This window comes from Phyllostomus discolor, chromosome 7 (genome assembly GCF_004126475.2).
Source record: "Phyllostomus discolor isolate MPI-MPIP mPhyDis1 chromosome 7, mPhyDis1.pri.v3, whole genome shotgun sequence".
Lineage (NCBI taxonomy): Eukaryota > Metazoa > Chordata > Mammalia > Chiroptera > Phyllostomidae > Phyllostomus > Phyllostomus discolor.
Genome location: NC_040909.2, coordinates 114354259 through 114378652, shown reverse-complemented (window position 1 = coordinate 114378652; position 24394 = coordinate 114354259). Strand labels below are relative to the sequence as shown.

General features: G+C 48.7%; 1 protein-coding gene across 2 annotated transcripts in view; it reads right to left on the bottom strand.

Moving 5' to 3' along the window:
- Window positions 1-780: 780 nt before the first annotated feature.
- BAALC (BAALC binder of MAP3K1 and KLF4) overlaps window positions 781-24394 on the bottom strand; it is a 78552-nt gene continuing 54938 nt past the window's right edge. The window contains exons 2-3 of one of the 2 annotated variants that reach the window (XM_028533958.2): window positions 14697-14863; window positions 781-2108 (exon numbers count right to left, since the gene is read on the bottom strand). In XM_028533958.2, the coding sequence (XP_028389759.1) occupies window positions 1998-2108; window positions 14697-14863 (278 nt within the window). In that variant the 3' untranslated portion in view covers window positions 781-1997. The remainder of the gene's footprint in view (window positions 2109-14696; window positions 14864-24394) is intronic. The other variant, XM_036031333.1, reaches the window with a different exon arrangement.

Here is a 24394-nt window from a genome sequence, read left to right as displayed (position 1 = left end):
GTCGATAAATTCTGAACAACATGCAGCAGCTAAGTGATGGAAAACAAAGCTGTACAGAGAAACGAGGCTTGGCCTGCGGCTGACAGCAGTGACCAGTGAAGGAACCACCCGACACAAAAACACACGCACGTGCCCTGGGAGAATGAGCCCTTGACCTTGCAGGAGCAATGCTAAGCTTTGGCAGTTGGGAGCTCCTGCTAAGTAATGCCAGCGGGGACATAGGAGTATAGGTTTTGTTCTTATTTTATTATTATTTAAAAGTTCAAGACAAAGTTCCTCAAGAGCCCTTTCTCAAAGAATCAGAAAATGATAGAGGGTTGGGAAAACTGTAGTTTTGTGCAGGGTAAAAGCCTTGTACGGTGATTAGGAGGAAACCCAGAAGTTAAGGCAGAAACCTGCCCTGAATATGAAAGTGAGATTACGCCGCAGGGCAATGCACAGCGCAGTGCCGCAGTCAGTCTCCTCGTCACACAGTCCACCGTCAGATTCAGGACACACAGTGGCGACTAGCCGGACTCCAAATCTCTCAGCATCCGCGTGGTGCCTGACACAGGGTTGGCATTTCATGTTTTATGAACAAATAAACAATCTACTGAAAGAAGGAAGGCAGGAAGGAAAGAAGGAAAGGCGGGAGGGAGGAAAGAAGGGAGGGACACTCCCTACTTGTGTTTGAGGAATAACGGAGTCGGCAGGTGAGGAGACGGAGTGTCCGGGCTGTGACCTGCTGCTGTCAGTTCTCTGGACTCTGTGGATAAGCACACACCACCAGGCTGCCTGTTTCAGCTACACATGAATTTATTGGTATCATTTGGTACAACTCCAGTCCTTCCTTCCCCAAGCCCATGCTACATTACTTTAGAGGAAAATACTTCTACTTTACCGTGTTTAAAGAAATGCTAGAAAAATTTATTTCTATTAAAACATATGGTTGGGATTTTTTTTTCTGCATCAGCTACCTGACTCCCAACACAGTGCATGTCAATCTAATGTCAGTGTGAATGCACATCTGCCAGGCACTGACTTTCCAAAGCGATTCCTTTGCAGATGCCAAAATGGCATCATCCTGGAGCCGTGCACAGAGAGGTTGAGGGAAGCCATGTGTGCCACCAGCCAGCATGTTCTGAATTTCTCTCCCTCTCCTGAGCAGTGCCCACTCTTGGACTAACAGTTGCACATGACCTGACCAGAGAGAGAAAATACTCAAGAACACAAGCAAAGGGAACTGGACAGCTATAAAGAATGCAATGTCTGGCTGAACTGCTGGGGGCATCCCTGACTGGATGCACTGACCACGACCACTGTGGTTTTATGGCTCAGCGGGTGACATGGATGCCAGCATGGGGTGGGGTCATTGGAGGGGGAGGAATGGATGTGACTGCATCCCACAGACCTCCCAAAGACATGTGTGCCGTGGGTGTTGGCAGGGTTAGTCTGAGCTCAGGAAACAAGAATAACAGGGAGTTTTCCTGCTTCTTGATGTCTCACATATCTGGGTTTAAAGTTGGGTGAGAGCCAGCTTGTAAGTGAACACAGCAAGCTTTGTGATGGCGGCATTCAAAAAAGAAAGGATGGAGGAACCAGCCGGCCTGAAACGGTGTGTTCCACGGTGGCCAGGAGAGCACAGAGCTGACGTGTGACTCTTCCACCCCCGGAATCCACCGCTGCTGCTTTCTCTGCATCGCGTAAACTGGCCTGTGGCTTTAGCTCAGCTCTCCTAAGTCACACCTAACTGTGGACGTTGCAAAGAGGCAAACTGAACTGCTCTTTTTCAGTTTATGACCATATGTGAGTACTGTGCCCATACATTTACGTGAAAAACCAGAGGCTGAGAATGTCCCAGCAGCTCGGGCAGCCGTTGGCTGCTGGGTGAGACAGTCAGTCTCTCAAGGCACTCAGCAGCGCTCACGTGCGGCACACACTTCTTCAGGGCTCCTTGGTGGGACCCAGTATGTGAGGGGTACCAAAGACGTCCTCTGCCCTTCTAGGTAGACGCTCAGCTAGTTGACGCAGTTCTTTGTGATTCTTCGACTTCTGTCCGCCTGCCGGATGCTGTCCGTGACATTAATGGTCACTTCTTTCGCAGGCATTCGCTTAGCGTCTCTTTTAGCCTGTTAAACAAAGTTAACATGGTGAATTCGTTACAGAAGGTATTCAAAGGTCCTCACATTTGCATCAGTCTCTTGAGATTGCTACACACATGTGGATGGACACACACACACACACGGAGGAAGAATGACTCACAAGAACACACGCACCTGTGCTGCTTCTCACAGGCTTCTCGGTTGAATCTCTAATATCAAACACCAAGCTTTGCACACAGCCTGGCATAAGGCATGCTCAGTAAAGCTTTCTCAAATGAATGAATGAATGAATGAACGAATGAATGAATGAACTAAGGTCCATCAAAGTGTAACGTGAAAGGTTTCACAGTTGGTTTCAATAAAGTAGTTAAGGGTTTTTGATCTTTGGCGTCAGACAGATTTGGTTTAAACACTGACCATATAACACTATGGGCAAATTTTTCCAAACCTCTCCAACCTATAGTTTCCTCTTCTGTAAAGTGGGGAATAATAATAGTACTTTCTCCATAATGTTATTATATTTAAGGATTAAATAAGATAATGCATATAAGGTACTTAGTGCAATCCCTGTAATTTCATTTTTAAATAAAAATGAAAACAAAGAGACTTAGTAAGTATAAGTAAAAAATGGAAAAGAGTATCTACTCCTAAGTGAAGGTACACCAAGGATAAAATTCCAAGGTTCATATTAAATCCTAAAGCATTGACTAAACTGTGGGATTTTCAGTCATATGTCCCCAACTCCCCCACACTCCACCAAGGGGGAACAGCTTCCACTAGTGAGGGCCGATTCTGTGCTCCTTCCACTCCAATGACCACAGGCTTCATGTGAGCCTGAGGTGTGCCCTGTGAGTTGTCCCCATCGTCGCTGGACAGAGATGTGCCACCAGCAGTCAGCAAAGAGCCTCCAGCTGTCCCTTCCGTGTGACTTTAGCTGCAGAGAGCCACCTCACCCAGGGCCTTGACCTTCCCAGGGTGGCCCAGTGAGGGGGTGTGAATGCAGGGGTACAAAGCCTGGCTATTTGGCCCAAAGCAGGCCGCTCCGTCAGGCCGTTTACCTTTAGAGCTCCGCGTGGGGTGTGGTCAGCCAAGGCTGTAGTCAGGCCTGGACTGTGGCTCAGCTTCTGCATCTGCTGTGTCCTGCTTCCAGCCCTCCCTCCCACAGGGGCTGACAGGGCACTTTCAGTGGACACCCCACCTAGTGAGATCTCAGAGTCTGCTTCCGGGAAACACACCCAGTCTCTGATCTGCAGGAGCAGCTCCCGGGGCATGAGCATCTCCCATGCTGGCTGTGAGTCTACTGATTACAAATGCAGATTTTCAATATAATGCAGCCCCCGAACATAAGGCAACTGCTTCCTCTGTAGTGCCTCCAAAGAAATGGTGGGCTGTCACCCCAATGAAGAAAAAGAAATGGCTCTGTTGTCTTTATCAACAGATGACATGCAGGCTTCTCCCATGTCACACAAGCCCTGTGTAGTAGCTGCTGGTGACACCCCTCACAGATTTCCTTTACTTGGCTGGCGCCTCCATCCCCCAGCTGCTGGGAGTTTGGTAGCTAACTGCTCACAGCAGCACCCTTCTTCTGAGAACTGTCTTCATCTGATTGGAGTGACTTTGCCAGAGATGCCCAAGAGGTTACATCTTAATTCCTGGAGGCAGCCCAGTGCCAATACCTGATTGTAGGGGACACAAAAGGCTGGCCCTTTTGTCTCGAGGGGGGTATAAATCTAGGAGGCCACTCATGCTGCGGAGTTCCCTTGGGAGCAGGCTGAGGCCTTACTCCAGCTGTTCAGCTGGGCCGATGTGTTTGCACAGCTTGGCCCTCAGCCCCACCCAGCTTCCCCCACTCCTCGTGGGTTCCACCTGAGACTCTTTCAATCACTCGCTTGTATGAGAACCTTGATGCAGGCTCTGCCTCTAAGGAACCTGATCTAAGGAAATACTCTCTGGGTAATTTAAGGAATGTTTAAAATAATTTTGAATAGATGCAATTTTAGCCTTATTCATTGACTGCATGAGATAGAATTTCCTCTTCATGTTCCCCCCACTGCCTAGCACTGTCGGAGACATAGCAGGCTCTCAGTTTAACTTTGGCTGAGTAAAGAGATGAATGAATGCAGAGCACACCATGTTTGTCCTTGTCCCCTTGCTTTAACAACCTACAGTCAGTGCTAAGCCATCAGTCTGACACTCAGCTCTTTCAAGCCCGAAGTGGCACCAGGGCTAGCAGCGATGTAGATGGGGTTAGTTTTCCCTAAAAGCAGAGAACTCATAACGTCCCACAACCAATCTGGTTTCCTAAAGGAAAGTGTGGCAGTTGTGAAGCTAATTCCATCTGATTCCAGGTGTTTTGCATACAACCTTTGAGGACCGGGGATGGATGGGAGACACAGAGGCCTTATTGAACTGAGCCAGGTTGACGGCCCCCTCCACTGAGTGGGGAGGGCAGGGAGTGAGAGAGCTTTCCGGAATGGAAATGTAAATTTTCCAAGCTGCCTAAATGCTTTCCTTGGAGTTATTGGCAAGCTTTCACAAACAGTTATTAAAGATTATACACAGAAAATGTGCCGCTCTATATTTCAGTCTGCTTTTCTAAGCTTAAAAACTTAGGCAAACATTCAGTCGTTGGGTGATTCTTAATTTTGCAAGCTGTGTAGGTAAAGCGTCAAAGGCTAGAAAATGGGCATTCCCGGAACAGCCACAGAATGTGTATGGTGTGCATCTCAAGCGCAAGGGGGCAATTTCTTAAAGCTGTATATCACAAGAACCATTTGGGGGCCAGACAGACCTAGAGTTGGCACAAGGCTTTGCCACCCACCTGTTTGCCGGCACAAGACCTGTTGCTTTGACTTGTGGACCTCAGGCCCCTTCCCTGAGATTGGGGAAATAATGCTTGCTCCTTAAATTTTACCGAGATAATGAAAGTGTCAGTTAGCATTGATAGGGTGACCAACTGTGTCCCGGTTTGCCCAAGAATGACCTGTTTTCAAACAACGTCCTGCATCCTGGGAGCCTCCTTAGGAAGGCTGCTCACCCCAGTGACAGCCGTTAACATTAATTCTACTCACAAAATGATGTCAGCCCCACATACCAAATTTACAGAGAAAACTGTAATTCTTCTGAAACCATAGCTATCTCTACTTCTTTTAAATGACGTCACTAATAATAACCCTGTAAGACATGCACGTGGATAAGGGACAAACTGGAGTTCTGTCTTCCAGCGATGGGCACAGGTTTCCTGCCCCAAGCAAATCCGTTTTCAAATAATGAAACACTATTACATTTAGAAAAGTAAATAGTTGGAACAACAGTGTGTTTGCTTGGGAGCGTTTTAGAAAAGAGACGCTTTCAAGTCTGAGGCATCCGTGGGGAGGAGCCCAGCCCTTTGACAGCAGCTCTCATGCTCAGGGGTCAGGGGCACTGCACTGTAATTAGCACTTGGAGACCTCAGGTTTCCAGCCCAAATGGGAGGGAGATAGAAGGCAAGAAGGAGAACCACAATGCCAGATTATTTTCTACGGAAGTTCCAAGGAGTCACTTTGCCCTTCGATGAGAAAAGAGCAGTGTGGACACACAAGGCAATTATGCCATTTTCTTCCTCAGGGTCTATGAATATTTTAAAAATATGCAGGTTTTTCCCTTCTGATGTGGCTTTCAACCAGCCAAACTTTTTTATTTAACCCACTCTCTTTATTCAATGGCAGGGAAAATAAACAAACAAAAAGTGTCCTGATTGCAATTACTGGCTTTAAAAAAATCTTAGGGTTCTGAACTCAATGATGATAGAAGCCTGTTTGGCACCTTCAGCTTTCTTGGCTGCCTGCTGAGTCAATTGCACTTCTCCCACGTCTAAAATTCTGGTTTTGTGAGTCTTATCACCATTGGCTCTCGTTAATGGGCTTCCTCTGGTTTCTCACCCAGTTTTACAGCTTTTCCGTTCTCCCCTTGCCTCATTTTAATTTCCACAGGTTTGGTACTCTGTGAATCATTGATTTTAATCCTCTTAACTCTGCCTCTTTAATTAGAAGTAATTTATTGGCTGCCATTTCTCAAGGGTAAGCAGATGGAGGGTGATAACTTCCTGGCAGCCTCCAACGCAGATGGACTTGTTTCTCTTGGGGTTGAAAGTCAATGCTGCAGGTCATTCCCTGCAGAAGTGGGGCCAGCCGGCCGCTCCAGGGGCGTCAGGACCCAAGAGCACTGCCCAGTCTGCTCGGCCTTTTCTCACTCCCCTCCCAAATGGAAACAGAGATGTTTCCACAAGTGTATCTATACCTAACATAAGGTTGGATGATTCTTTTTACAGTTCCTTGCAGACAACAAAGAAAAAACAGCTGAGATTAAGATTTCTCAGACACTGATTTCCTGTATAACTAGTATTTTGAGTGTGCAAGCAATACATAATTATGGTCAAAGAAATCCAGAGGAGAGAAGGGCACAGTGGACAGCAACACGGGCTCCCATGCGCTGGCCGCGCCTGGGCCTCTCCCAGAGGTAATGGGGGAATGATTCCTTATGGAATGTGGCTGCACTTCCTGAGCACATTCGAGCAGACGGCTACCTTCTTCTCTCTCCCCGCACTAGGGACGTCCTTCCTGGCCTCGGATCGTGGCTGGATTACATATCTATCTGCTTGCTAACTTGCTTATTTTCTACGCCCTCATGAGATTATAAACTTTAAGAAAGTAGGGACCCAGTCTGTGGTGGTCACCACCGAACCCCCACAGTCTAACTTAGTGCCTGTCGCATAACAGATAATCTGCTGAAGAACACATGTGTGAACATAAATCTTCAGAGAGAGAGAGAGAGGAAAAAAATCTCTGGAGATAGAACCTGTTTCCATTGCCCTGCCTAAACCCCAACTTTCCTACAGGGTTCACAGTTATGTTCCTAGCTGACTGTCCCTTGCACTGTCCCTAGGAGGTGACTGGGACCGTTACTGTGCTCCCCTTCCTGAGAGGGAGCTGAGGTCACTCAGGCCATACAATTTGCCCAAGGTCAATGCCAATATAGGTGGTGTGCTGAACCAAAAACGGTGGCCCCAGCTCCCATACCCGGCCTCCCACAACTGTCACAGCTCACCCAAAATCCTCCACCATTTGGGTTCAGGTCATGGGAAGGAAGATCATGGGGTCCTAGGCAGACAGACCCGGGTTTCTACTCCGACCCAGCCAGGTCTCCACTCCAGCTGCCATGTTGCCGAACACTGCCTTCCTTTCCAAGCGTGTTTTCCCAGGTGGGGAGCGACACCTCTTACCTCTTGTAGAGTGTGTCTGGCTCCTAGCAGACACTCTGAAAATGCTAGTTTCCTCCTCTCCTCCTTCCCAGAAGATTAAAGACTGAGACTTCTCAACTGTAACTCAAGACATTTTGCTTCTTTTCAGTCAAATCCCGTTAAAGAGAGACAGACAATAACAAACTTGTAGCTGTTCCTGATTCCCATGATTAACTTGCTGCTGCTTCATACATTTTATGGCATTCATTCAAGGTTAGTCAGGAAAACATTTAACCTCAGCGAGCCCACCAACAATCAGGTTGCTGCCTCCTAAGGCAGGGATCAGGACACGCCTCAGGCCCAAAGCTGGAGAATGCCCAGAGCCTGGAGCAAGTCCGTGCAACCCCCAGTCCCACGTGAGATACTCACTTGGGCGGGCTCAGCCTGGGGCTTTTACCTATCAGGTGTCAAGTGCTAAAAGCAGGTGTTGCTTTGCAACTTGAACCTCAAATAGATCAAACACTAGGGCGGTGGTAGAACCTGCTCTGGAAAAGCACTGGGCTCCCATGTGTAGTCATCGATCATATGACAGTGGTGCTGGGGCGGGGGCAGGTGGAAGGGAAACCCTTCTCCTTCTGGTGAAGTATTAGGCCAGACTCATTCAATCAGCAGGTAGTTAGTGAATGCTTCTGAGGCCCCTAACCCTGAAGCCAGCTCAGGGAGCAAGGGAAGAATACAAAGAAGGAAGTTTCTGCCCCAAGAGGCTTCTGATAGAATGGGCTTTTCTGCAGACCCCTAAATGAATAGTGAGTCTTGCCTTTCTTCCCCTATATACGGTGGTAGCCAATACACAGATGCTTGGTGGAAATCACTACACGTGCTCACGCACACACATCCCTAGCCTGCCAGGATCGAACTAGGGGGTACCTCTGGTACCCTCCTAAGAGGTCTCCCTCTCTTGGGTTTTCCCCAGTAGTTTGTTTTATTCTCTCCCTCCTTTTAATGTCATGTTTTCATTTTTTTGAGGAGAACTTCATAGTTACTTTGCAAACTCTTCTCAGAAACCTCATATGGCTGCCGTCCAGGAGAAATTCTGGGCGGGCCCTCGCCTCCTTTCTGGGTCAGGCGTCCTGCTCCGGCCACAGCCGTTTGTGTGACAGGCTACACCCGTCATTCCTGGACTGGACCAAGCCTTGCCAACAGTCAGACACGGCGGGGAGGGAGCAGAGAAGGAGGAAGCTGAGCTGAGAATCAGCCCAGGCGTTGGCTCATTCCCTGAGCGAGGTCTGGTCACTTTGCCAAGAATAATAAAGCACCTCGAAAAGACGCAGCCTCTGAAGACATGAAGCTCCCTGGGAGGCCAGCCACATGCTGGGAGCTTCAACTTCCCGGAGCTGCAGCCACATATAATTTCCACCTTAGCCGAATGCTCGAGGAGGGAGTTTGGGGAGAGAAAAACACGAGTGCCAAGCCTGAGGAAAGGGCACGTGGAGGCCGGAGAGGGGAGGTTTGGAGGCAGCCCGAGTTCCCAAACGACTGCGTAGCGGGAGGGAACAAGCAGCTACAGAGCTTCCTTTTGTGTCGTTTGCTGAGCTCAGGAAAGGAGCTGGGGAGAGCAGACGGAGTCAGCGATTTGTCCTGATGCAGCGTGGAAGGGGTCCCAGGTGACTAGCGGGAAAAGGTGCCACAGGGAAAGAGAGCTCCCCGCTAAGACAGCCAGTTCCAATTTGTGAGAGATGGCTTTCGTCACATCGTTTTTGCCAGTTAGCACCTATTAACACCAGGCAAACGGCAGGGCCAGAGGGAACTGAGAGAGGGAAGGTCCGGTTTGTCTGGTGGAACAGAAGAGAGACCTCCCACTGGGAACACCGGATGCTGCTGTTTGCCAGCCTCCCCGGCCCCTCCGCACCCTCCAGAAAACAGCCGGAACTGCGGGGCGATTCTGCCCGTGTGAAACGGAGTGGTCGCTACCACCTCCCAGTGGCCTTTCATTTCTTTCAAAGCATCATTTCTTTCACATTATCTGGGTTCCCACCCTCGCCCACATTAGTGTTGGCAGCTGCTTCAGAGCAAAGGATATACGTGCCTCTTCCACTCCCAGATGGCTGGTGCCTGGTACCTAGACGGTTCTCAATAAGTGAACAGTAGGTGAATGACCCCAAAGACTGCTCCTGGGAACTGAGGAGGAAGTTTCCAGGCCTAGCAAGGGTCCGCTTTAATGCACAAATGCTTTAAATCTGAATGCGGATACCGCAGCCGGCATGTGCATGACGATGCATGCTTCGTGAGCCAGTTCTTCTGGAGAAACGAAGCTTTAAAAAAGGGCCAAAGACCCATCAGCCAGGCAGCCTGATGACATACAGGGAAATGCTGTGCCACGCTCATAGATCATCCTGGGGGAGCAAAGGAAGACAGGAAGAGGTGACGAGATACTGCCCGAGCCAGACACTGGAGATGCAGGGAGCTTTAGCCCAGAGCATAAGAGACAAGCTAGGTAGAAGCAGTACGTCAAAGCCCTGGAGGGAGTAGGAAGAAAACTGACTTCCTTGGACAGAGTCCAGGCAGCTGAGAGCTGCGTGGGGGTGAGCGGGCTCTGCTGACCAAACCTGACATCAGAGGGAAGCTTGTGCTATAAACCGATACCTCGGATAGAAAGCCTTCCCCACAGGGCCCCAGGGCATCTGGTGGCTGGTGGGGGGCGTCTCAGCATAGGAAGCCCACTGATGTGCTTCAGCAACAGTCTGAACACTTACCATTAATGTGATCTGCTCCCTGACCTTATTTTGGAAACAGTTACAATGTAGCCCTTGTTCAGTGAATCGTGAAAACGAAAGCTGCAGGGATGGCTTATCCACATAGGCCGTCTGCCCCCGGTGCTCGGTTGGTCAGGTGTGTGTGGTCCTCACTCCCCTGCGACACAGTTTCCACTGCTGCTGGAGTTGGGGGTCTGGATCCCCTTTAATTGCCACCCAAGACCCCAGAGCGTGTGTGAGTGTGGACAGAGGGGGTGCCTTCCTTAGCTATCTACAGGTCTCCATTTTCACTTGTGGACTGCAGACAACAATATCAACATTTCAGTCATTGGGAGGATTCAATGAGATGATAGAACAGTGTGCTTAGCACCCCACGCTATGCCTAGGCCAGGCCTGAGGAAGAAGGACTAAGCACAACTAACTGGCCTGAAATTCTTACGTTCTACAACCAGAACTCACCACCTGCTGGTCAGCATGTAAACTGGTATAACCGCTTTGGAAAACTATTTGTCAGTATCTATTAAAGTGGCACACATCCTCGTCCTATGAGCCAGCAACTTCGCTCCTACATATCAGCCCCAAAGAAGAGAATTTCCACAGACGGGCCTCCACCAGAGTGTTACATGGAAACAACCTCAGTGCCATCCGACGGACGATAAGATAGAGAAGATGCGGCACACACACATAGTGGAATACCACTCAGCCCTAGGAAGGATGAAATGCCGTCGTTTGTGACAACATGGGTGGACCTTAGGAGCATCAGACTAAGTGAAGTCAGCAGGATGGAAACAGACAGGAGCAGAAGGATTTCACTCACACGTGGGATACAAAACAGAAAGCAACACAAACGAACAAACTCCAGACACAAACAGCAGAACGGTGGTTAACAGAGGGAAAGGGACATGGGCGGGCGGAGAGGATGAAGGGAGGGCCACATGCATGGTGACGGTGACGGGAGGAAACCAGAACTCGGGTGGTGAGCACAACGGAGTATACAGATGTGTATGTTATAAACAGACGGTACGTTACAAAGCTGTGCACCTGAAATATAATGGTATTAACCAATGTTGTCCCAATCAATTTAATTTTTTTTAAACTGAACTTTTTTTTTTAAAGATTTTATTTTTATTTATTTTTAGGGAGGGGAGGGAGGGAGATAGAGAGAGAGAGAGACATCAATGTGCGGTTGCTGGGGGTTATGGCCTGCAACCCAGGAATGTACCCTGGCTGGGAATCGAACCTGGGACACTTTGGTTCCCAGCCCATGCTCAATCCACTGAGCTATGCCAGCCAGGCCAATCAATTTAATTTTTAATTAAAAAAATTTTTTAAACACACATACAACCAAAAAAATGTTAATGGCTGTATTGTTCACAATCACCCCAAACTGAAAACAACCCAAACGTCCTGCCAGCAGAATGAAATATGCATCATGAAAATGAGGAAATTTCTGCACCTCACAGCAACGTGGACGAGCCTCGCTAGCACAATGTTGAGCAAAAGAAGGCAGACACAAAAGTGTACATGCCGTGTAATGCCATGGATAAGACTCTTGAGAATAAACAAAACTAGTGTGCAGTGCTGGATGCAGGAAAGTGGTCACGCTGTGGGTGACAGGTGGTGACTGGGGAGGGGCACAGGGAGGATTTCTGGGGTAGTGATGATGTTCTAGTCTTCATATGGAAGACAGTTACATGGGCGTGTCACTTACAGAAATTCATTGAACTTAGGACTTGTACCTTTCTCTGTACGTATGTCATATGTGGTGGATTGCATGTTTGCTCCTAGCTCTCTCTCCACTGGGGAACAGAGAATACTTCCTTGCCCTACTGATGGAGAGCTTGCCCACGTGACTTGCTTTGGCCAATAGGAGGTTGGTTGTTGTGATGTGAGCAGAGACATGAAATGTGCCTTGAATAGTTAGGGTATGGCCTCCTTGGGTGTCCGCTGTTGGGGAGGAAAAATATTTCTCTATGCCCTTCAGAGTTCCGCTGGCTGGTTTAAGAATTAAATTGACATCAGCCAGATGAACAGGAGAAAATCAAGTTTAATTTCATACCTTCTGAGGTCTCACAGATATGAGACCTACGGAAATGACCTAAACAAGCAGCTTTGATACTTTTTAAAGAAACCATAAATTCATGAAGAATTGACAAGACTAAGAAACCGAGGCTTAGGTGCTTAATTAGCAAGGAATCTAGGTGAAGCTGGTTTGCACGGCCCTCCCAGCCCCAAATCTCCTGTCTCCGGAGATAAAGGGATCTCTCATACAGGAGAGTTATTCCCTGCTTTCAGAGACACAAAGAACAGTCAGGGTGTCCTCTTTGCACCAGCTGTTTCTTAAGTAACTTTAATTCAAAATAATCGATATGCTCAAGTGGCACATTTGGGAGCAGCCCGCCTTGAGTCCCAGCGCCGTCATAGTCATAAGAAGAAGATATTTCAGAGTGCCGCTGCCCTTTTGGCCCGACTCCCAGGATAATACACATGGGGACGAAGGTTCTGCTCGACTTGGAACGGGAGCCCGGAGCCTGAAGTCAGGCCTCGCTCATTCAGGTTGCAGCGGATTTTGAAGGGGGAACAAAGATTGCTATTTTAAGTCAGTGAACGTTGATGTTTTTTCCAGCATTATTACGACAATAGCTAATACACGTAATTCTTCTATAAAAAAGTACTTTACCATCTGTATGTTCCCCCTTTGAAATAGTCACCAGTTTCATCTTAAAGTTATTGACACCCACGTCCAGCACTTAAACAGCCCATTCATCTCATGCAATTAAATGAGCCTCAGTTTCTCTGTCTATAAAATGGGGATGGTGTTTATTTCCCAATGCTCTTGGGAAGATTTAATGAGCCAGGAGACTTAGGAAAACTCTGTAAATTGCAGAACACAGCTTTAAAGTGACGGATGACGAGGGCAGGAAGTGAGGTGGTAGGAAAGCAAACGTGAGGCCCATGTCACGCACCAGGCAAGGCTGCGTCCTCCCTACCACGGCGCACCCTGGCTCAAAGGGCAAGGTCACAGGTGAGGAGAGTAGGCTAGAGGACAAATGTCAGGGCCCATACTAGCGCTTCTGAGTGTAGTTTTGTGGGGCCCAGTCTGCCTTGGGAGATAGCCACAATTAGGCTTCTAGAAGGCCAGTTATGCACAGGCAAAGTGGGCATTAAGAATCCCAGGAGGGCCACTGAAATCTTCCAATCGACTCCCCACGCATTACCTCCTACAGCATCGATCAGTGTTTCATTTAATTGAGTTACGGCACGGCGTGCATAACCATCCCTGTGAGTCCTTGCTGCCTTTCTTTTTCTTTTTCTTTTTTTAATCCTCACCTGAGGGCATGCTTATTGATTTTTTTTTTTGCAGGGGGGTGGGGTGGGAGGGAGAGGGAAAGAGAGAGACACACACATTAATGTGATATAGAAGCATCGATTGGTTGGCTTCTATGCTCCTCGATGGGGACTGAACCCACAACCTAGGCATGTGCCCTGACTGGGAATCGAAACTGCAACCTTTCGGTTTATAACACGATGCTCCAACCGACTGAACCATACTGGCCAGGGCCTTATTGCCTGTCTTATGGCACTTGTCAATTTACAAAGAGCAGGCCCATCTGTTCTCTCATTTTGGTATTATTTCCATTGTGTAGATAAGGAACTTGAGATTCTGGAGATTAAATGATTCCTGTAAGTCTACTTAGTTAACGAGCATTAGAGCTGAAGTTGCAACAGGTGTTTTGACCAAAGCTTTGAGTGGTAACTCACTGACATGAACAGGAATTCCATCGTTAGATGACCAGCTGTACCCTCAGAAAACTGGTGGTATAGGCCTGAAGGGACAGGACCAGTATGTTTTGATAGGGAAAAGGGATAGGGGAGAAGGGAAAAATGGGTTTGGAGTATCCAGTGAGCAGTGGACTTTGAATGGGGGTGGGGCATGGGCAAGATGAGGAAGAAGGAGGGAGAGATGGAGTGGACAGAGGGGGAGCCTGCAGAGCCTGAGCTGGCCTCCTAAGGGCGTTCGTCCCCACGGGGGTAGCACTTCCCAACAACAGCTCTGGGAGCAAAGAAAGGATCAGAACGGATGCTAACGAGGCCAATGACACCTCATTCCTGCTTCCTTTCTAACAGCAACAGTCTGAGGGTGAGGCGGCCACCACGTTCTGCCGCGAGAGTCCCCCTTGGGGATTCCCACTGCCCACCTTTGGGGGGTCTGAGGTAAAATGCCAGGCTTCATCCCACCACACGGTCATCTCTCTCTCCTTCCCTGCCCACTCCCCACCCTGCCAATAACTCCTGAGACTGGCGGACTATCTGGCCTGAGGCTGGTTGCTCTCACCAGCCCAGTCCTCATTATCAAGCCGGCTAGACCTGAACAAAGCTGTGTTTAAGCAAACACACTTCCTTCAGAGTGCAAATATCAAGGACCCACTTTAGCCGATTCAACAAACAGAGCAACCCTCAAGGCAGGGGTTGCGCTAGGTGTCGGGTCTTGCTGTTCTGTTTGCACCAGTTTTCTCATGGGCGAGGCAGAGAATCTCCTTTGGCAAGGTGAGTCCTCTCTGCTGGGCACCAGCAGGGCCCTGCCCTGAAGCCAGCTTCCCTCCCTTTGTCCGGTCCCAGGTTGGTTCTGTGTCTGTGACCTACCTCTGTGGTTCGAAACCCGTTCTGTTTCTGGGTCTGGGTGTCAGAGCTGAGGCTCTGAGGATTCGGGCACTGGGTCCCACAGCTCGTCTTCTTCTCTGGGTTGGACATCCCACCTGGGGCCATAGGCCGGGGCGCACCATTGGGCGGCAGTCCGTCTTCCAGCACACCTGGCGGAGGGAAGCAGAGAATGTGCTAGAGTCTTGCACGTGGCAATGGCTACAAACAGTCCCCAAGAGCCTGAAAAAAATACAGCCAAAGAGAAGAAAGAAGAGTCGCCAGAATTCCTGCCTTGCCAAGTTACCCTTCCCTAGAAGAACGTGTGTTTCTTTTGTTTTGTTTTACAAAAATGAGATTTAAGAAATAGTTTTGCAACCTGAAAATTTTGCTTACTACCTCAGTGGCATTTTCCCACGCCATGAAATATTGTCGTATTATTTTTTATACATAGCCTACTGTTGTGTGGAAGGGTCACCATTTATTTTGCTAACCCCTTCTGTTTGGATATATGTTTTCACTTTTCCAAAATAAATGTTACTGGGGTGAAACTCTTTGTAGTTAAAGCTCTCCTCTTAATTGCTTCCTTAGGATGAATTCCTAGGAGTGGATTACTGGTTTGAAGGTTACACAGTTTTTTACCAGAATTCCACCTCAAGGTGTTGGACTCTGTCCCTCCCATAACGAATGCCAAGAAATGGTAAAGTAAGGTTTAAATGGCCGTACTGAAGCACAAGAGGGGGACTACCGGGAGGAATTCATGCACGAAGAGTGTCTGACGGGAAAGAGAAGCACAAGAGCACGAGGGTGAGCACTGAGCGGGAGACCAGACGCAGGCCGAGGCCGCACGACCGCCACGGGGAGGCCGGGGCAGCCAGGCACGCCGGCTGCTCTGCTCCACCAGAGGAGGCCATCAGCACGGAGCAGCCTGTGAGGGTGGGATATCGTGATACCATAATAACCATATATTTGGTCCTCATCCCCAGTTCCTGGCACAGAGCTTCTAAAACCCCTGTAACGTCCTGAGTGATGGGGTGATAGGATCATCTTGAGTCACGACCTTGGTCTTTCTTTGCTCCTGGTATGGGACACAGAGCTCCTTAGGTGTACCCTTAGGACTTTGTGAGTGACAGGAGAGATAGGAGCACCCTTTGCTCTAACAAGGCCACTCGTGCCCCTCTTCCCACACCCCAGACAGCTTCAGGGGGAGGGCTGGTTGCCAGGAGGGCTTCACCTCAGTGAGAAGCTTGGGACTTCCTGTCTCATCTCCTAACCTCTGGGGAGGGGAGAGGAGTGAGAGATCGAGTTAGTGGTTGATCATACTACATGATGAAGCCTCCATAAACCCCCCTAAATAACAGTGTTTAGGAAGCATTAAGGCTGGTGCAAGCACCCCATGTGCGAGGAGGGTGGTGCACCCCAACTCCACGAGACCAGAAGCTCTTCTGGGCCTCACCCTACGTACCTCTTCCTCTGGCTACTCATCTGTGTCCTTTGTAATGTCCTTCACAATAAATGTAAGTAAAGTGCTCCTGAGTCCTGTGACTCATTCTAGACAAATCCGGCTTAAGTATTTCTCAGAACAGAAGGATAATGTGAAATTGAAATATCCTCCCAAGTGCTGAGCAGGATAAATAAAAAGAAAGCCAAACCTGGATAGAACTTAGTGAGGTTTCAGAATGTCATTGATAACAAGAAAAGCTTCAAAAAAGGGGGAAAAAATCAAGAATGAGATTGACTTCAGAGATTTTATCAACAGCCAATGGACGTAAGACTGAAGTGATGCATTCAAGTTTCCAAGGATGTGTACAGTTTAAGGTCTTTTGCAATGCACTGCCGAATTTATCCCTACAAATCTCCTATCACCCTATTGCCCTTCTGCTAACAGTATACAAAAGGACAATATTCCCCCAATCCTCACAAACACTGAATATTTTCTTTTTTGTTTCTCATCTTTGCCAGTTTAAGAGACAAAATAAGGTATCTCATTGCTTGGACTTACACTTCTTGATTTCCTAGAGATATTACCTTATTCACATGCCTGTTGGCTGATTGTGTGTGTTTTTCATTGTCAAAGTTGTTTGCCTGTCTTTCCTTTTGAGGTGTTTGCCTGGATTCGCTTTTCATCAAACATAAGGAAAACAAACAAAATCCTTCCCCAGTGTGTTGGGAAATCGTTGGTACGAGGCGCAGCACCGCGTATCAGGTGTGCTAAGGGCGGGAGGGGTGGGGGACAAGGCCCAGCACAGTTGAGGGAGCGGTGAGCCAAAGGAGGCGTGTCCACAGGCCACCCACCTACTCTGCAGACTGCAGAGAGGCTCCCGCCTGTGGCCACAGACAAAAATCAGAATTCAGAACGTTGAAAGTCACGACAGAAAGTACCTGGTTCCGTCCTTCCCGACTGGCAGGCCCTAGTGCGTGGGCACACGGTCAATGGGTTCCAGATATGCAGAGAAATGGGCTCCTTCAGCTGGGCTGACCCCAAATCTTTGTGCCCCCTTCCTCCACCAGCTGGGAGCCTGCACCCCTTTTCTTCCCACCCCCCCTCCATCCTGTACCAAAAGGGCCTCCAATGCATGTGTATGACACTCCAGCACACACACTCAATCTTCATCTCCCCTCCTCCCTGCGAACGGTGGCCCCCGGGCCGTGGGCAAAGCTGGAGAACCTGAGAATAGGCGTGGTGTCATTTGGGCTGCTGATTCCAGGGTCCTGGCACCCATATAAGAGTCTAGAGCAGAGCTTCTCAGCGTGGTCCAGGCACCACACAGTTGTTACTGGCCTGCTGTGGGGTAAGAATAAGAAACGCAAGCGCTCAGAAATTTCTAGGGCAACTTGACATTGCTGGAATGTCCAAGGGTGAACTTGTTTGGCTGAACTCCTCAGGCTGAATAAGGGACAGACCAGTGCTAGCGCCATCCAGCGCCCGTGGTGAGTCACAGTGGTGTGAGCCGTGCATTAGTCAGGCACGTCGGCCACAGGCTCGTCTGTGATGACGGGAAGGGAGAAGCAACCGGCCCCGAAGGAGGGCTGCGGGCTTTGGTGGGCGTGTCCCCTTGGCCCCTAGATATCTTGTGGGGAAGGGGGGGTCAAGGTGGGGACGGAGAAGGGGCTTCTAACACACAGACCAGCTTTAATCAAGTCTAGGGCACAGCTGCCTTCGGCCCTTGGGTTAGCCAACGCTACCCTGGCTGTTTACCTTGTGCTGTATGCATTTTCCCCTTTCCTTTTCCTTAAAAAAATGTTAACTTACTGCTACAGATTTATTTGATAGTTGAAGTGAATCAACGAGTACAGACCCCCATGTGCAGATTGCTTCAGGGTTGTCAGAGGAGAATGTTACCATTTTCTATGTGGGTCATGACTTGGAACCTGGGTCAAGGGTGGGTGAGAGCCACCTAGTGAGTGCCCCACAGTGCTTCCAGCCTGGGTGAGGACGGCCACTACCTTTTCACCCGGAGACACTTCAAGACACGCACCTGGCCCCAACCCTCCCTATGCCCATGGCCAGGCCCGTGGGGGTTGGAGGACAGGGATCGGAGCTCCCTTCCCGGTCCCCCCATCAATGCGACCCAGTTTCTGACCCAGGGTGAGGCCAGCAAGGCGGGAAGGGGAGGCCGGAGGCACCAGGGGCCAAGAGCAGGAGCGGAGAACACCTCCCAGGGAGTGGACAGACAGCAGGAAGTGGGACGGACCATCACTCAGGGCTGCAAGCCCCAGGCACACACTCCAGACGTCACTTACCAAACACAAACTCAGAGTTCAGTTATTAAGAATTTCAAGGTGGTGTCTATGAGCGTTAACTCACGGAGCCCCTTGGAGCCCGGGAGGCAGGCCCTGCGCAGCCGCACCCACTGCAGACCCGGGAAGGCGGCTGACACCGGATGGAGGTGGAGGAGAGCCGCGGTGGTCTGGTCCCCAGGCCAGTCCTCCCCTCTCGGTGGCACTGCCTACCTGCACCTCCCGGCTCAGCCTCAGGGCGCCGGGAGGTGCGGTTTGACCAACACTCACTCACTCCGTCCGGTGGTTTCAGTTTTTCACTGGCGGCGGAACAAAAACCAGAGCTCTAGTCTCCTAAACCCCAATCCAGGGACCTCCTCATCGGTCATATATGAGCAACCAGGACTACTGCATGGGCTGCTGCAGGGATTAAACAAGACGCCGCGTAAAGGTCTGAACCGTGTCTGGCACATACATTATACTTATTATTGTTTATGGCCCAACACCAGCTGCCTGGTCTCATGGCACCCCATCTACCAGCCACAGTCCTGATTTATGAGTCCCACGGTCAGCATCCCTTAAGTGCTTCAGGGCTAACAAAGGGCCCCTCAGCCTGATGAACAAGAAGAGAAGCTCGGATGACAAGTGCCACTGCCCAACAGTGAGCGGGGGGCCATCTGCCCAGTGTCAGGTGTCGGCAAGAGGTCACCCCAGGGGGTCAGGAATGGGGGGTCATTTACTGTTACTCTGCCTGCGACGAACCAGGTGATTTTGCTGCATGAATTTAATTAAATTTGCTTTTTTTCTAATTCCAAAATCAGTAGAGGCAATGTTAGAAAACTTGAACAATACAGAAAAACACTGAGGAAAAATAGTTTTTACATCATCACCCAGAGAGATATCCTATTAGCCAGGAGGCATATGTCCTGTCCTTCCAGCGCATGCTACCGGTGCCTGCCACGGTCCACCTACCTGACCCCTTACCCATCCCCCAGCCCCCGAGGGACAGCCCATGGCCAATGACTGACTAGAAGTACATGTGTGATTGGTGAGGGGGGGGTGGGGTTGTGTGCATAGCAGCCCAGCCCCCTTGCCTCTGAGCAGCACAATTTCTGTTCTTCCACTCCGAAGTGCCCCATGAGATCAGGCTGAGCCTGGACTAACTCAGAAATCACATCTCTGCCTACTTCCTTCCCCTCGCCCACCCTGCTCCCCCCCCCCCAACAGTTCTCCCAGGACTCTCTCCAGGAGTCATTTGCATAAAAGGCCCATCTCAGGCTCTGCTTCCACAGAACTGCACCTAAGACAGTGTATACAGATACCCCACGTTGCTGGAATATTCCTTCTGCACCTCCACACTCCCTCTCCCCTCCTCTCTCCCCTGCTCTGTGTCTCAGGACGCTGACCTGAATGCACCTTGTCCACGGGCTTCTTGCACACTGGCTTCCACTTGGGTTTGCCATGGCCATCACCACCTATCGAGGGGAGGGGTCTGCAGTAGCGGACTGAGGTCATCTTTATTCCCCTGGTTCCCTCCCTGCAGTGCTGCCATGGGCGCTGTGTTCTCCATACACTCCTCCACCAGAAGAGGGCACAAAACCAAGAGAGGCTGTGAGATGAGGAGGTTCCTGATGGCTTCAGGGAGGGCGCAGAGGAGGGGTGGGGACAGAGGACAGATGGCAAGTTGTTGAGTAGGGAGTCACAGATGCTGTATTGACCAGTTCTTAGCGGCAAGCAACAGAAATTGAGACCAATGAATTAAAGCAGAAAAGCAATTCTTTTAAGTGATCTGGGAAGCTCACAGCCTTTCCAGGAGGGCTGGAAGTAGAGGCATGGAAACTGTCTATCAAGGAACAATGTCCCAAATTCCTCCATGGAGCCTGGTCCCCTGCCCCTGGACCCTGCAAACTGACCGCAGCATTGCTGCTATGCTTATTCCACAGAAGTTAGAGTTGTTTTTCTGAAATTCAGGTTTAATTGGGTGTCACGATTTTATCCAGCTACCCATCTGGGGGAACATGGTAGTGAAAGCCACACTGTACTAGGCACCAAGCTCCACCTGCCTCCCTACCCCACGCCACCCCTCTCACGCCTGGCCGGCGGGACAGTGGCCTTTAATTTAGGGAGAAGAAACTGATGTTCAGTCCAGGTTCTGTATGTTTCCAAAGCTGGTGGTTGTAGCAAATGGTTACAGCTCTTTAGAGAAAAAACTCCCAAGTAGGCAGTTTTCAAATTTAATGTGCCTGAGCCCCACCTGTGGTCTCTATCAAAATGCAGATTGCTTCATCCAACCCCCAAAACTTCTGATTCAGTAGGGGCCTGGAATAGGCATTTACCCAGTTCCCTCTACCCCAGTCTACCCCCTGGGATGCTGAGGCAGGGGATTCTAAGGACTGCTGTCTGAGGCTTCCACAGCACTCAGGCAGGTTTTGAGGGTCGAATGCAAAGTGCCATGTACATGCTTCCCACCATGAATCCAGCAGCAGGAAACTGAGGGACATTTGTGCGCTGCTACAGTATGTCTTTCTTTGATACTCCTCACAAAATTTTCATTCCAGCCAGAAGACAAGCCAAGTCACTGATTCTCCCAAAAGATAGGAAACTGCTGTGTCCAGAGCATGCTGAGTTTTTTGCTATTTTGGAAGTGGAGCTTGGAGGGGGCAGAGAATGGAAATTAACAATGACAGCTGGAGACCACGTGGAGAGCAGGCCAAGGAGCGATTCCTCCTTAACTCTAGCACCTGGCTTTTTCCAAGGAAGGTGATCACAGAGTCTGTCCAAAGTCACTGCAACCACCTGAAAGTCACTCCCCTAGTGACCGAAAACCAAAGTACAAGACATTAGCAATCTGTCTGGGGAGAATCTCTTAAAGTCAAATCAGACAAAACTGTGGCTCATCCAACAGTCTCTAGGCTCAGGCCCCGAACGAATGGCTGATGACAATTTTGTCTGAACTGAGGTATGGATGGAACAAACTGCAACTGCAGCCAAGTGCTGAGAGTTTGTCTCCTCATTTTTCAGAATGAACTAGAATGGGAAGGTGTTTGCCATTTTCAATCTGATCAGTAAGTTTTGAGCACACACTGTATAAAATGGTGATGTGTTGCTTTTGGGATGGCTAGTATAAGAAAATTCTTTAAAAATTATGCATAACCTTTACACTTATGGTCAGTTGACTTTGGACAAAGATGTTGAGATGATTCAACAGGGAAAGAATTGGTTTTTCAACAAGTGTGGAACAACCTGATATTTACATGAAAAATAATTAAATTGGACCCCTCCCTCACACTATATACAAAAGTTACTGAAAATGGATCAAAGATCTAAATGTAAGACCTAAAACTATAATGCACTTCACAGAAAACATGAACATCAACCTTAATGACCTTGGGTGAGGCAATTGTTTTTTTAAAAATGACTTCAAAAGCACAAACAACAATAAAAAAATAGATAAATTGAACATCATCAAAATTTCAAACTTTTGTACTTCCAAGGACACCATGAAGAAAGTGAAAAGATAATTTACAGATATATAATTTGCAAATTATATATCTGATAAGGGATTCTTATTCCCAAAGAGCTCTTACAGCTGAATAATAAAAATATAAATATCCAAATTAAAACATGGGCAAAGGATCTAAGGAAACATTTTTCCAAAGAGACATGAAAATGGCCGATAAGTGCATGAAAAGGTGTTCAACATTCTTAGCTGTCAGTGAAATACAAATAAAAGCCACAGTGAGATACTGCTTCACAGCCACTGGGATGGCGATAATAAAAAGATAGATAATAACAAGCATGGGCAAAAATGTGGAGAATCCGAAACGCTCATACATTGCTGGTGGAGATATAAAATGGTGCAACCAGTTGGGAAATCAATCTGGCAGCTCCCCCAAAGGTTAAACATAGAGGTACCATATTACCCAGAGATTCCACTCCTAGGTATCTACCAAAGAAATGGCAAAGCCTATACATGAATGTTCATAGCAGCATTACTCAATCACCAAAAAGTAGAAACACCCTGAATATCCATCAACTAATGGATGCATAAGTAAAATATGGTATATAAATACAATGAGATATTATTTGGCAATAAACAAAATAAAGTTCTGATACATGCTACAACATTGGCAGGCCCTGAAACATTACACTAAGTGAAAAAAGCCAGTTACCAAAGGCCACGTGTTGTATCATTCCATTTATATAAAATGTCCAGAAATGGGCCAATCTACAGATAGAAAAGTTGATTAGTGGTTGCCTGGGGCTGAGGTTGTTGAGGAGAAAATAAGGAGTGACTGCTACTGGGTAAGAGATTTCTTTTTAAGGTGATGAAACTGTTCTAAAATTGATTGTGGGGATGGTTGCACATTTAATTGCACACTTTAAATAGATCAGGTGTATGGTATGTGCATTATAGCTCGATAAAGCTGCAATTTAAAGAATGGTGAGCAACACATTTTGGAGTGTTATATTGACTCAAAAAGCACATTAGAACTTGAACAGCAATAGTTGGGCAGCGAAATTGGCTAATGGACCGATACAGTCTGTAAGGACAACGGCGGTACTAGCCTAACTGTCCCCAAAGGACTCAGGTCCTAATGAGGAGGGCTGTGCTCACTGAGATGAGTCACCAGTCTGTCACATCTGTACTTGGCCTTGGGAGTTGGCGGTGGAAAACGTTTCCCCTGGTACCCAGCAGCGAGCAAGAAAGACGCCTGCTGAGAGCAGCAGCTGGAACAGAAAGGGCGGCAAGAAGAAGCACGCAGAGTCCTGTCTGTCCTTGGTGAAATCGGGCCTGAAGTCCTTTTTTCCCCCAAAGAGACACCCAGGAGGCAACAAACAAGCTAATGGCCTGGGAGGCAACCAAAAGGTAGAGTCAAACTCTCACTTTCCTTTTTCCTACTGATACCCCTAGAATCTGACGGCATTCTCGGAGGCCTCACTTACCCTTCCCTATCTCCTCCCTTTGATGGGCTCAGGGGCACCTTGCCTCCTGGAGGTTTCCACCTCTGCTGTGAGGTCACCACAGAGCGGGGCAGGTACTGGCCATATCTCCGTGTTGATTTTTGAGGGACTACCCTACTCTGTGATGAAAATTCAGCTGTCTCCCTCATCAGACATGCCTCCTGGTCTACCGTTCCCGGGGTCGGCAACACTGCTATGGGGACAACGGTACCTTCTCCTCTTCCAGAACCTTCCTCCCGCCCTGCTCAGAACGCTTCCTATAAACTTTATCAGTATTTTTAGCTTGTGTATCTGTTTGTAAGTCTGCCACAAGGAAGTACCACAAACCGGGTGGCTTACACAACAAAAGCGTATTTTCTCACAGTTCTGGAGGCTAGAAGTTTGAGACCAATGTATCAAGAAGGTTGGTTTCTTCTGAGGTAAAACCTCAGCTTGTAGAAGGCATTTCTTCTCCCTGTGGCTTCAGACGGCCTTTCCTCTGGGTACCTGTGTCCTTACCAGCTCTTATTATAGGGACACCAGTCATACTGGAGTAGGACTCACCCATCTGACCTAATCTTACCTTCATTGCGTCTTCAAAGGGCCCCTCTCCAAACCCAGCTGCATTCTGAGGTGCTAGAGGTTAGGGCTTCAGCATACATCCCTCCCCACCCCCCAGTTAGGGGGATGTAGCTCAGGCCACACCTTGATTTTCGTTTTATAAATCATGTTTGTGTCTTTCTTCTATAAGAAATAGATGTTTTCTGCAGGAAACCTGAGTTCTGGTAAGAAAATAATTAAAAAGTGAAAAGATCCATAATAGCACCAACAAGGGAAAACTGTTCGCTGACCCTTTGCCTGTGGTGCCCCCAAACCTTTCCCAATACACAGACACGCACGGTTCTAAACAACGAAGTTATACCACAACGCTGCTCTGCTTTCCCCTTTATCCACCCACATTTCTGCTCGGCTTCACTCCTCCCTCACCTTCTTCTTCCTCGGCATAGGTCACGTACTCCTTCTTTTAGCATTTGTTTTCC